At 44.3% G+C, this 12,089-nt stretch overlaps 2 protein-coding genes across 3 annotated transcripts in view; one reads left to right on the top strand and one right to left on the bottom strand.

Moving 5' to 3' along the window:
* LOC133966542 (basement membrane-specific heparan sulfate proteoglycan core protein-like) overlaps nt 1–12,089 on the top strand; it is a 298,590-nt gene that overhangs the window by 255,854 nt on the left and 30,647 nt on the right. The window lies entirely within an intron of this gene.
* On the bottom strand, nt 4,198–11,265 carry nphp1 (nephronophthisis 1). 2 transcript variants are annotated; one of them, XM_062400938.1, is made up of 20 exons: nt 10,948–11,261; nt 10,332–10,393; nt 10,149–10,209; nt 9,697–9,830; nt 9,309–9,501; nt 8,636–8,737; nt 8,343–8,446; nt 8,121–8,169; nt 7,822–7,909; nt 7,537–7,631; nt 7,325–7,453; nt 7,042–7,116; nt 6,803–6,913; nt 6,563–6,645; nt 6,381–6,457; nt 6,196–6,298; nt 5,999–6,111; nt 5,846–5,919; nt 5,398–5,442; nt 4,198–5,263 (listed from the first exon to the last, which is right to left on the bottom strand). In XM_062400938.1, exons 1-20 carry the CDS (start codon nt 11,011–11,013, stop codon nt 4,982–4,984), a joined length of 2,046 nt encoding a protein of 681 aa, XP_062256922.1. In that variant the 5' UTR covers nt 11,014–11,261; the 3' UTR covers nt 4,198–4,981. The 2 variants fall into 2 exon arrangements, with proteins under 2 accessions (XP_062256922.1, XP_062256923.1); XM_062400939.1 differs by lacking the exon at nt 5,398–5,442 and having other exon boundaries at nt 10,948–11,265.

The raw sequence follows: 12,089 nt of genomic DNA, 5'->3' as shown, positions 1-12,089 counted from the left end.
ACAAGTTTTCAGGTTTCAGGAGATTTGTGGAGTTAAACGTAAAAATAGGCCATACCCCTCGTTTTTTAGGAAAAGGAAAAGAATCATGGATCCGCCTCTTTCTTCACCTCCAGCCATCAAAATCGAATTCCTCTTTTTTTAAATCATTTTGAATCTTTCCACCAAGTTTTCGTGGAAATCAGTATTTCTCAATCTTCCATAAAACCCTTTAAGACAAAATAAATAAAACCTCCTTATCACAGATGACTCATGTCAATCTGCTGTGAGCCACACATACGTGAGGTATGTGAGACAATAAATGATTCTTTTGTGTGCGAGTGGGTCGCCCGGTTGAAACTGACAAACACAGCGTGATGGTTTCTAGGCTGAGGGATTAAAACACAGAACAATATACAAAACGCATTGTGTTGGACGACTCTGAACCTTTCCTCCTGGGGTCAGATTGATGTCGCTCTGCTGCGGTGTCACAAAATAACAACACAAACACGGTCACATCACTTCTCTGTGGCTGTCATCATCATCTGCTTTACTTCCTCTCAAGCTGGAAATAAAGAAGGAAAGTTTCTTCAATATTTAACTATAATGATATTAAACAAATAAGTTAATAAGTTTCTCTGTCGATAGCTTCTGGAGATTTAAATAAAGTTTCTCCAACTTGTGACCTTGTTCAGAAATAACCGGTTCAATCAAGTCATGTTTGACCCGGGAGCGATGGAGGTTAAAGAATCAAGCTGAAGGGTGAAGTGGAAAGTGAAGAGCTCTCCTGTGAATCTCCGTTTCTTCTCCAGCTCAGGACACAAGCTGTCAGGTTCATCTTCAGACGTCCAGCTGCTTGTGGAACCTTCTGCACACGGAGCCCAACCGGCTTCTACCAGAGAATCTGCAGCGAGTGCAGCCGTGAAGAAGCTTCCATGTTGGTCAGAGGGAGAAACCTGCTCTGATCTGAGGCGCTGACCCGCCCTGCCTCCACCTGCTGGTGCCTCCGCCTCCCCCGATGCTCCGGGGTGAAAGGTCAGCGAGCAGGAGATCCAGTCCCACATCACTGGTTTGAACCAGAGCCAGAAGAAGGACGTGAGGTCTTCCTGGTTCTTCAGCTCAGGTTCTTTTATCACACTTTGTTTTATTTGAGGGTTTTAACCGATCTCAGACCCCAAGGTGGTTTTAACGGGTTCTGGTCTCGTGGTGCAGGGTTCAGATCTTAGATGAGGTCATTAACTCCACAGAAGTTCCTCTAGTTCAGAAGCATGAACACACATGAAGGATGATCAACGTGGGGAGGTGTCAGAGCTTCTACCTCCAGGGACGTGGACGTCAGAGCTGCAGTTAGATTTAGAGTCATCACAGTTTGTCTCCCCTCATTCAGATGAATGTTCTGTAACTAGCTTATTATTTAATTGTTTTGATTTGCATCTTAACATAATGAAGAGAGGCCATTTCTTCATTTGCTGACAGACATTAAAAACTTTAAATCTGTAAATATGTTTTATATCTCTTAGGCAGAGGTGACTGAAGATAGACCAACGTGTGACGTCTCAGGTTGTAAAGGTCCTGATCCGGTCGGATCCAGTTTCAACCGATCCTCTGTGACTCTGTCCCCTGACCTTTGACCTCCCTAGGTACACATGAGTGTTTTGGATGACAAATCTGAAACACAATCCGGAGTGTTTGACACACAGCAGCTGAAGGTTAACACACATCCCTATGGCCTGGGTTCAAGTCCCTGCTCCCTCTCTGATTTTCTATATTGCAGAATTGAGATGTTTTATTGTTTAAAGAATCTGTGAACGCAGGTTTTAGTGAATTGATTTTTACAAAGAAAAAATCTGTCCTGGATCGTTTTTCCAGCTCAAGCTCAGCTGATCCCAGGAAACTCCTGATTTCCTGCTCAACTGGTCCTGACCTGGAGGTGTCTCCTCCTCCTCCTCCTCCTTCTCTCCCTCCACTCCCTCCTCTTCCTCCTCCTCCTCCTCCTCCTCCTCCTTCTCTCCCTCTCCCTCCTCTCCTCCTCCTCCTCTTCTACTATTGTTCACCACGTTTATTAAAGGTGTATTAAGTAATTATGGTTTTCATCGGTTGTGAGAGTTACAGTATTTGAACACATGACAAACATTTCATTTCTCTAGTAATTAAGATGTTTACTCAAATTGATCCTTGAATAAATTCTCTGGGAAATTTGTGAAAATGTGTCACAACAAAAAACGAAGTGTAGCCCCGCCCCTTTTGTCCAGATGCTTCACATCCTTCAGGGATAATCCTGCTGACACACGAATGGACGGGGGTGAAAACATAACCTCCTTGGCTGAGGTAATTATAAAAATATATAATCAATGCACTGATTGGCTGATTCCTCTGTTGACGAACAAGCAGCCAATCACAGAAGGCTGAGGGCACAGTGTGTGTTGGTTAAGATATTTATTATAATATTTATTATGTATATTGTTTTCCTGTGGACACAACGTTACAACGTTAATTTTTCAATATAAAATCTGCTAGTTACAGTTGGAAACACAGATCAATCAAAGATGGAAGTCACATGAGTAGTGAAAATGTAATTTGTGAGTCTGATGCTTATCACTGGTTTTCTGAAGCAAGTCTAATAATCAATATAAAAACTATCAAATGGCAGAAAGTCATTTTTATATGTTCAACTCAGAATTTTATCATTGTTAATTTTAGTTTATATTCATCTTCATAACATCTTAGATCATAGAACAATCACTAAATTCCTCTGATCCTAATCATGAATCCTCTGTGGTGATTGGTCGTTGCTGTTCTGTTGCTTCATCACAACGTTTCTCTGGAATCAAACAAATCAAAGGATCAGGAAACATAAGTCTTGTCTACTCAGAGTTTTTCATTGGTCCTCAGAGATATGAATATATACTTTTAAGATTCTGCTTCACAGGCAGCATCACCAGGGCAACAGCTCAGGAATCTGGAAATACTGGATATGCAATATTGTTCTACAGCAAACACAACACCAAGGAAATGACCAGTGTGTTTGTGTGTGTTTGAGTGTGTGATTGTGTTAACACTTAGCGACAAGCCCTGAGGAACGCAGGTTTATGTTGGGTCATTGAGCCCGTGCTCATTTGAACAAGAGACCACCTAAAGGTCAGAAGTCAAGTTGTGTGTTAAACTGGTTATAGGATAAGAAGCTGAGGTTTGTGTGTTAGCAGCCGGAGAGACGTCAGTGGACCCACACCAGTCCCACGTTGACGGGTGGGACCAGGTACTGGGAAACATGTCCTGCCCAGAGCAAGAAGAGACAAACAATATTTCACCTTCATGTCTGTGACATAGATTTGATATGAAGAATGTGATGTGAGGCTTGTGTTAATTTATGGAGAACTTGTGTTCCAGCTGTTAAGAACCCTGTTTCAAATCCTGTGGATATTTGTCCTCAGGCTGGTTTTTATATAATAATTACAGTTTTATAGAATTTTGGGAAATCAAATATGGTTTTGTATATATTTCTTTTTTTAGTGTCTTACATCTTTGTGTATTAAAAGCAGCCGGACAGACGAGACAGTCTCCTTAAATAAAATCAGACCAGTGGACGCAGACGTCTGGTCTCTGGCCAAGTCCAGGAATCTTTCTTTGGGAAATCTACAAAAAAATAAAAAGATGAATGAATGTCTTAATAGAATTAATAAAGACGACCTGTCTACCTACAGTAAGTTGAGAGAAATTTCTAAAACCAGGTGCTGTAGATATGTAAAAGTGAAGAAATGAATTTAACTCATGAAGGATAAACCTTTGACTCACACGAACTCCACAGGTAACTTGTTGTGTCTTTGTTTAATCCATAGAAACATGGAGAAATAACACAGGATCCATGAAGGGGGAAATATCCTGTGTGCCTTTTAGAAGACTTTAGTTTCATTGCTACATTCAGGTGTTAAACTATGTGTCTGCAGATTGTTGTTCAACTGTTGTATCATTGTTGAGATCCAGTGGAGACATGAAACCACAACTGAGGGACAATCTCAGCCGCTCTGTGCTCGACTGATTCAACCTCTCACTGCTCCGGGTGTTTTATACCGGGCTATAAAAGACCACAGGAGACTAATTATTAACTGTAACTCTACACTACACACACAAACACGCACACACACACACACACAACTGATGTGGTAATGGGTGGAGAGATGAGTTGAGCTGGTCAGTGAACAGTCAGATCATGAGGCTGAAACATCTGATTATCGACTAAGATCATTTTATTAGACAATATGATAAAGTATGAACACATGCTTCTTGTTCATCTCTGGTTGTATTTGTACAGACACACAAAGTGTGTAACTGTGATTTAAGACACACAATGATAATGTGACCTTTGTCTTCATTAGCTCAACCTTCATTTCCCACCGTTCTATCAACAGACTCTTCAGCCTCTCAGTTCTCACGCTGCTGCACAAAGATGTCTTTGTGGATGTTTTGTATATTAATGAGTTTGCGTCGTGCTAGCATTTCTTAAAGCTGAACTTCATCTCCTGTCACAGAATAGACATGTGGAGAAGTGTGGTTATAGGACATGTTCCTTAGTTATACTGATCCTGAGTCAGTCCCACACACATGGTTCTGTCACCATCAGCTCTGAACACATTCTCTAATATTCACTTGTGTTGAGGAATCATCTGTTTCCAGCTGCTCCTCAGGTTTATTGGCCCCTTTTTGATTAAGTAAAGAAATTAGGTATTTATTCGTGATCATTCATTTTTATATAATTAGAGTTTTGATGAAGAGCCACAGTAATTATTAAGAAATGGAGAATCCTACCGTAGTTTGTCTTCTAATCATATTCATTGACAAAGACAAAAATATAAAAACATTAGCAGCTTTATCTTTAGGTTTTCATGTTTCATAAATGTATTTATGGCACATCAAGGGTTAGTAAACCGAGCTGACACCTTATTAAAAAAATGTAGAGTATTTCATAAACATACAATCAATTGTTGTACTTTCCCCCTGAGTGATGTAATCATCCCCTCGCTACATGGAGGAGGTCAAAGGTCAACTCTGTGATATCGAAGGCGAGGTGGGGGTGCATGGGGTCCACGTACACCTCCGGGCATCCTGATTGGCCCGTGGTGTGCTGCTGCTGTTTCAGGGAGTCCAGGGTGGAGTAGATGACTCTGGCCCGCTGCTGCTCCGAGGGGGGGTCGGCCCAGCGGTGGGGGGGCAGCGAGGGCGAGTGGAGCAGGAAGTAGACGGACGACATGTAGACCTTCACAAACTCCTGCTTGAGGAAAGACAAGTCTCTCTGCAACACACAGACAGGAAGCTGCAGTTTACACCAGCTGGTCCTGGGTCTGCAGGGACACACTCAAACACACTGTGAGCTCACCCTCTACAGGTCGACACTGGTACTACACCAACATACACAGTAGCTCTCACCTTCTGTGCTCGGCTCATGTTGATCTCAGTTTCCAGCCACGCACCCTGAGGACAACACATCGTTCACATGCAAAATTAAGATTATTTAGCTTTTCTCACTTAAATCACTTTACTACAGAACATAATATATTTGGGATTTTCTTGCTATTATAGCGACGGGATGAGCCAATCAGCTGCAGAAGAAACTAACCTTCAAATATTGTATTGAGTGTGTCAGGAGACTTTTCATGACTTGTTATCAAAGGATTCTCAACTGTCCATGAGAAATGCTAAATACTGATCATTTCAGGCATAGAAACACATTTATTTGATAATCTGTCAGAAAACGTATAAATATAATTATCATTTCTTTAATTCGACACTACAATGTGTAACGCTGCTAAAAGAATCTGGATTCAAAGTTTTGTGCTTTAACCCGGGACGCAGGACGGACTCCCCCTGAACTGACCCTGAGAGCGTCCAGCAGGTCCAGCTGGTCCAACAGAACAGGGAATGTAGAAAGAACCGGACTGCAGATTAGATCTGAAACAGAAGTGACATTCCATAAGGCTCCTATGAAACCAGTGATGTGTGCAGTGTGGATCAGAGGAAGGTGTGGTACCTGCATCCTGCATGGTGGGCCTGTCCATCAGCAGTGTGTCAGCTAACAGTTGTCTGTGCAGAGCCAGCAGGTGGACGCAGCTCTCACAGTGCAGCAGAGTGTCGGGGAGGAGACTGAGGGACACACACACGTCACTAACACACCTTCTGCAGTTTAGTGTGTACACATGAGGCTGAGGGGATGTCTCTGGATCCCACCTGAGCTGCTTCCTGATCCGGCTGCTGGTGGATCTGAGCCTGACGATCAGTCTCGGCTGCCGTCTGGCCTGAAGCATCTGCTGGAAGACACCGGCGGCTGGAGCTGAGAGGACAGACACATGGAAAGGTTTCACCACAGTCACTTCCTGTGTGGACTTCTTCTGAGCTCCGCTGCATCCTCTTACATCCTCTGGTGCCTGAAGCTTCCATCGCCACGTCCTTCTCGTAGGGAGTCCCCCCGTTCACCGGCAGCTCATAGGTCCTAGACCCAGGTTACAGGCTCAGATGAATTTACACAGGCACATATATGGAAAAGCCCTGAGTGACCCTGATGTGTGTCTGGCTGATTTCAAATGCTTGTGTGTACCTGGTGGGAAGTGGATTCCTCGTGTCGTCGCTCAGTTTGAGGAACGACCAGCCGCAGCTCAGTTCTCCTCTCTCACCCGTCGACTACAACACACATACACACACACACACGCACACGCACACACACACACACACACACACGCACACGCACACGCACACGCACACGCACACGCACACGTTTCTTATTTTCTCCATCACATTTGTTTTACATCTCATCACGATCGAATGTGTCTGTCCTCACATTCCGTATGAAAGTGACCCCCAGTTCAAAGAGGATCCCGAGGTCCGGGGACGCAGAGCTGCAGCGGAGGAAACAGTCTCCATCCAGGAGGGCGGGGAGGACACCTGTCATCTGGGTGGAACGCACCGGACATCTTTACACTCTGGATCATGCTCAACATTAGGTTTCATGATAAAGAGAATAAGATCATCAGGTTTGTAGTGACAGTTTATCAAAGTTCACCACAGAGGGAAACACACCCGGGGGGAGAAGCTCCAGGTCTTTGGGCTCTTGTGGTTGTAAGTGGCCCGAACTGTGTGGATGTTACTCAACACCTGAAACACAAGGTCAGCTCGTTGAAGGAAACTCTGGGATTGAACATCTGGAGCACATCAATCACAGAACCAGCAGTGAAGAGAAGAGTACGACACGTAGCACCGGTGGTTCAAAGATGGATTCACAGGGAAAACTCAGAGAAGAAATACAGGAAATCAAGTAGAGCTGCACAACAAGCTGCCCAGTATGAACTGGAACCGCTGATACCTGAGTTCCATCGAAGGCACAGAGGCGTATGTGGCGGCTCAGGACCTGGACTCCGACCCCCGGGGTGGGAATCATCTTGCAGCTCCACAAAGTGAAACAGACACAAGTGCGGACCTGCCGAGCACGAACCTGCACAACAGGAGACGGAAGGTCACGGGGATCAGACCGGATTCAAGTCAGAGAGAGAGAGAGAGAGAGAGAGAGCGCCTCACCCTGCCGGTGTCTGGGTCCAGGAAGAGGTCCTTAAAGGAGAGCTGTGATTGGCTGAGATCAGGCTGAATATGCTGACTTCCTCTGTACGTTACACCTAGAACCAGATACACAACGTTATCACTTTGATTTTTAACACAAAGAGATTAAATGTGATGATGAGGTGGTGACAATAAATGTGAGAGAATCATCCAAATGCTGTCTCTGGTTTAAAGAACGAAGATATGGTCATATTACAAGTACAGCCAATGACAGGTGTGTGTGTGTGTGTGTGTGTGTGTAATGACCTTCCTCCACCAGCAATTTATTGAGAGTTGAAGGTCTAAATCCAGAAGGTATAGCCCCCATGGCAGAGAGCACATCTGTTGCATCAATCTGTCACACACACACACACACACACACACACACACACACACACACACACACACACACACACACACACACACACACACACACACACACACACACACACACACACACACACACACACACACACACACACACACACACACACACACACTATTGTTATAGGTTAACTTACGGTGGTATTAGCTCTAGTTGAATTAAGTTCATAACGTAGTTGTACCTCAGTCAGAGCCTTCCTCACAGTGGACCAGTTTGAATGTGGAGCCCCACTGGAAACAGCATTCTCTTTTAGTTTCACACCAATATTCAAATGATCGACATTTGATGGTTGTTCATTATTTGGATAAATTCTGGAACTCTGTTTAATCTGATTGACAACACACACACACAACAAGCAGCTGCTAAATGTCACTAAACTTAAAATATGATTAAAAAGTTGAACCTCTGTTTGTCATCAGTCAGATCTTCACCATCTGGCTCTTCCTCCTCTGATGATGACTCTTCCTCATTTTCATCATCATCGTCGTCATCAACACCAGAATCAATCTGAAGAATTTGACAGTAGCACAACATTTACTTTCGCTTTATAATCTCTATGAATATGAATGAATCTTTTTTTCCAATGTCTTCTCTTTATACCATTCGCCATGTTCACAATTGCATCATAAGAGCTTGTGTGAATCCACAGGGGCTGCTGGACACTGTGTGGTGCAGACTCTGAGCAGGTTGTGTTACCTTCAGGTAGGTCTTTGGAACCACTCCTCTGTTGCCCCCCCCGTCCTGAGCCAGCCACCATCCGTCTGCCGTCTTCCTGATGATCCTCAACACGTCTCCGCTCTGGAAACAGAGACAGTCATCCAATGAACTCAAAGATTCACAGATCCTCAGTCAGCAGGTGCAGCGTGAGATACAAGGAGATGAAAGTCAACGACAACCAGGTCTGGAATTCAAACCTGGGCTTTGGCCTGTTTACATAAAGTTAAATATCACATAAGTCCTTGCATCACATGTATTTTACTGTAACTGTTTATTCTAATCAAAGCTGTAAAGACTCGGATCTTTCTGATGTCCTCTGTTACACTTGACATCTGTTGGACTAGTGTCCGTCCTGGGACACGGGTCCTCACATGTGTCTCTGAGGTTTCCACCTTCTTCACCTGTTGAAGGTTTCAGTAGTTTGACTCTTGAGGGTGAAGAACAGAGGACGTCTCACCTCGTTAAAGACGAGGACACAAACTGGGACTTGTGAATTAGGGGTTCTGCAAATAAAGTTTGATTGACTGATGTATCTGATTCCTATAAGAAATCATGCTGAAGTTAACCACACACCCAAAGAGAGCTGAACATTAAGTATGAGGCACAAAGAAGAATCTTCTCTGTTGCTTGATGCAGAGACAGGTCACTTCACCTGAACAGACAGATCTCCCTCCTGCTCTCCTTGGAAATCACTGAGGACTCTGTAGTTGGGAGAGGCTGACTGGGAGGGGGGTTTCCCAGCTCGCTGCTCATCTTCCTCCTCATCACTGTTATCGTCATCATCATCATCATCATCACTATTAATGTCTTCGTCGTCGTTATCACTTTCTTCCTTTGGAGAATAACTGTGGACGAAAAGACGACAACAAGAACATTTTAAACTTGTACTTTGAAAATGACGTTTCTGTTCAGCTTCAAGTACATTACATTTTTGTAGGTTGCTTTCAAGGAAGATGATGTTCATGAGTGAATAACAGAGAAAATACGTATCATAAGTAAACAATAATGAATGAAGCGTGTCATGTCTGTGTGTCACTGACCCAGCGGCTGTGCTGGGTCCTGGAGGTGAGAGCTGCAGCGAGAGCGAGTCCAGCCGCTGCAGCTCGTTCTGCAGCCGAGTCTCTTCTTCCTGTTTCCTCTGGGCGTAGTTTCCCACAGGAGCCAGATCATCATCCTGGGAAGCAACACAATCACACTTCATCCAGGTGAACAACACCTGAGCAGCACTCACTACACAGTTTAACAGGAGGACATCTGTCTTTCTTTGACACTTGTATGTGATGTTTGTTCATCTTCATCCATTCTCCTCAATGACCTACAGAAAAAACTCAGTTTGGATAAAAGGTCGTCTTGGACGATTGATTTCTAACCACAATTATCCTCCAGTTGCAGGATATGAACAATTTGTGTTTGTCAGTAAAATGATTGTTGTGTATGTTCTGCACGTTGGAGATGAGATGAATAGTTGTAGAACTGACTGCTCAGCACCGACCTTGGTTAGTGTCCTCAGCGTCCTCAGGGTCTTCTCAGCTGACACCTGCAGCTCTCGACATCTTATTGAAACACACACAGTTCAAATCAGACCTCAGGAGACAAACTGTGACCAGGATGAAGGTCGAGGTGTTGGAGGAGGAGAAGCTCCAGACTCCAGAGGAACCCTGACTCAGCTGTTTACCTGCGAGACGCCTCCTCCGTGGATCCAGCCTGACTTTGCACGTCCTTCAGCAGCCGGTCCACCTGGGTCAGAACCACACACAGGACGGTTGAGCTCGCTGAGGTGCTCGATGACCCACAGGTTATTATCATTGTTTACTTCAGTGAGCGTTGAAGCCCATTGACCCAGCCTTCATCTAACATCTGCTCCTTCAGCAAACATCTGCTCCTCATCTAACATCTACTCCTGCATGCTCCTCTCGTTCTAACCCAGATCTTCACTGAACGAGTCAGCTGCTACTTCGAACCTCAGCTCAAACATCATCCACCAAGCTCACGTGATCGGGAAGAAGTTCGTAACTTTGACCTTTGTTTACATCGCTCGCTGAAATACAACGATCAGACGCACAGACATCCACAGACCAACAGGATCACAGACATGATGTCGGTGGTACATCCAAAGACCAACAGCATCACAGACATGTTGGTCTGTCCCCAAGATCACTGACATTATATCAATGAGAGTCTCTGGTCAGAGTCTGTGATCCTGTTGGTCGGTTGTACATCCACCGACCAACAGGATCACCGACATCATGTCGGTGATCTTCCAGTTGAAACCTTCCCACTAACGAACGCACCTGCTTCCGGATGTCGTCCCCTTCTCTCTGGAGCCGCTGCAGAGCTCCGCTTCTTCTGAGAGGCATTTCATCCCGGGACAGAACCCATGTGCTAGCTAACCACTTCTTTAGCTAGCTAACCACTTCGCTAGTTAGCTACCCACTTCGCTAGCTAGCTAACCACTTCGCTAGTTAGCTAACCACTTCGCTAGTTAGCTAACCACTTCGCTAGTTAGCTAACCACAGCTAGCCGACGCTACTCTTCCACTGGTCGCTAGGCAACCGGGTTCCTCGTCAAGGCAGTGACTAACCGGAAGTAGAACCCTCGCTCGTATAACCTCGTCCAAATAATGAAAACATGTTGTGTGTGTGTGTATGTGTGTGTTGTTTCTCAATATGTGTTCACCCTGTTGTGCATTTGTATTTTAGATATATTTACAGAGCGTTGTGTTTTGAATGAATCTCTACTTTCCTCTCGGTGTTGAGCTGCTGCCCCCTAGCGGACCGGAGGAGCTGGTGTCAGCTACAAAAGACACTTTACTGCTTGCAATAATAACTGGCACTTTTTAACGTAACAAAATAATTGAAATATTGAAACATCTACATCCTGAATCTCCAAGATTATCGTTTGCAGTATATTTGTAGTGTAGGATTGTTTCAGAAGTGTTTTGTGTTATTTAGTAGCATTTTCATACAATTTTGAAGTATTTCCGTGGTGTTTTCTAGTACTTGGTCATTTATGTAGTAATTTTTCTAGCTCTTTTTGTTCATTTGTAGCAGCTTCATATTGCTTTTTTAGAACTGGGTCATTTTTGTCATATGTTTGTAATAATTCATAGAATTTTTGTCATTTTTTTGTGGTATTTCAAACAGTTCTTCTGGTCATTATCTATTGTAATCAGTGGGATTTTTCCAGAGGTTTCTAGACGACAATTTTGTCCATGTAACGTCATGGTGTTCTCTGGTCCGAACCCATGCAGAAGCTTGTCTGTGTGTGTGAATGGTTGTGTGTGTCTGTCTGTGATGCACTGAGGCCTCCATGGTTCACGTGGATCCGGTTCCCCCTGGTTCAGTGGAGGAAACAACAGGTTTATAGATCCAGCCTCTGCTTGTCCTCACGTTCCACCAGCAGAGGGCGCCTCCAGCCCACAGCATGGATGAAC

The sequence above is a fragment of the Platichthys flesus genome, chromosome 12, assembly GCF_949316205.1.
Source record: "Platichthys flesus chromosome 12, fPlaFle2.1, whole genome shotgun sequence".
In the NCBI taxonomy this organism is placed as follows: domain Eukaryota; kingdom Metazoa; phylum Chordata; class Actinopteri; order Pleuronectiformes; family Pleuronectidae; genus Platichthys; species Platichthys flesus.
Note: the sequence above shows the minus strand (reverse complement) of the source record. Positions and strands in the feature narration are given on the sequence as shown.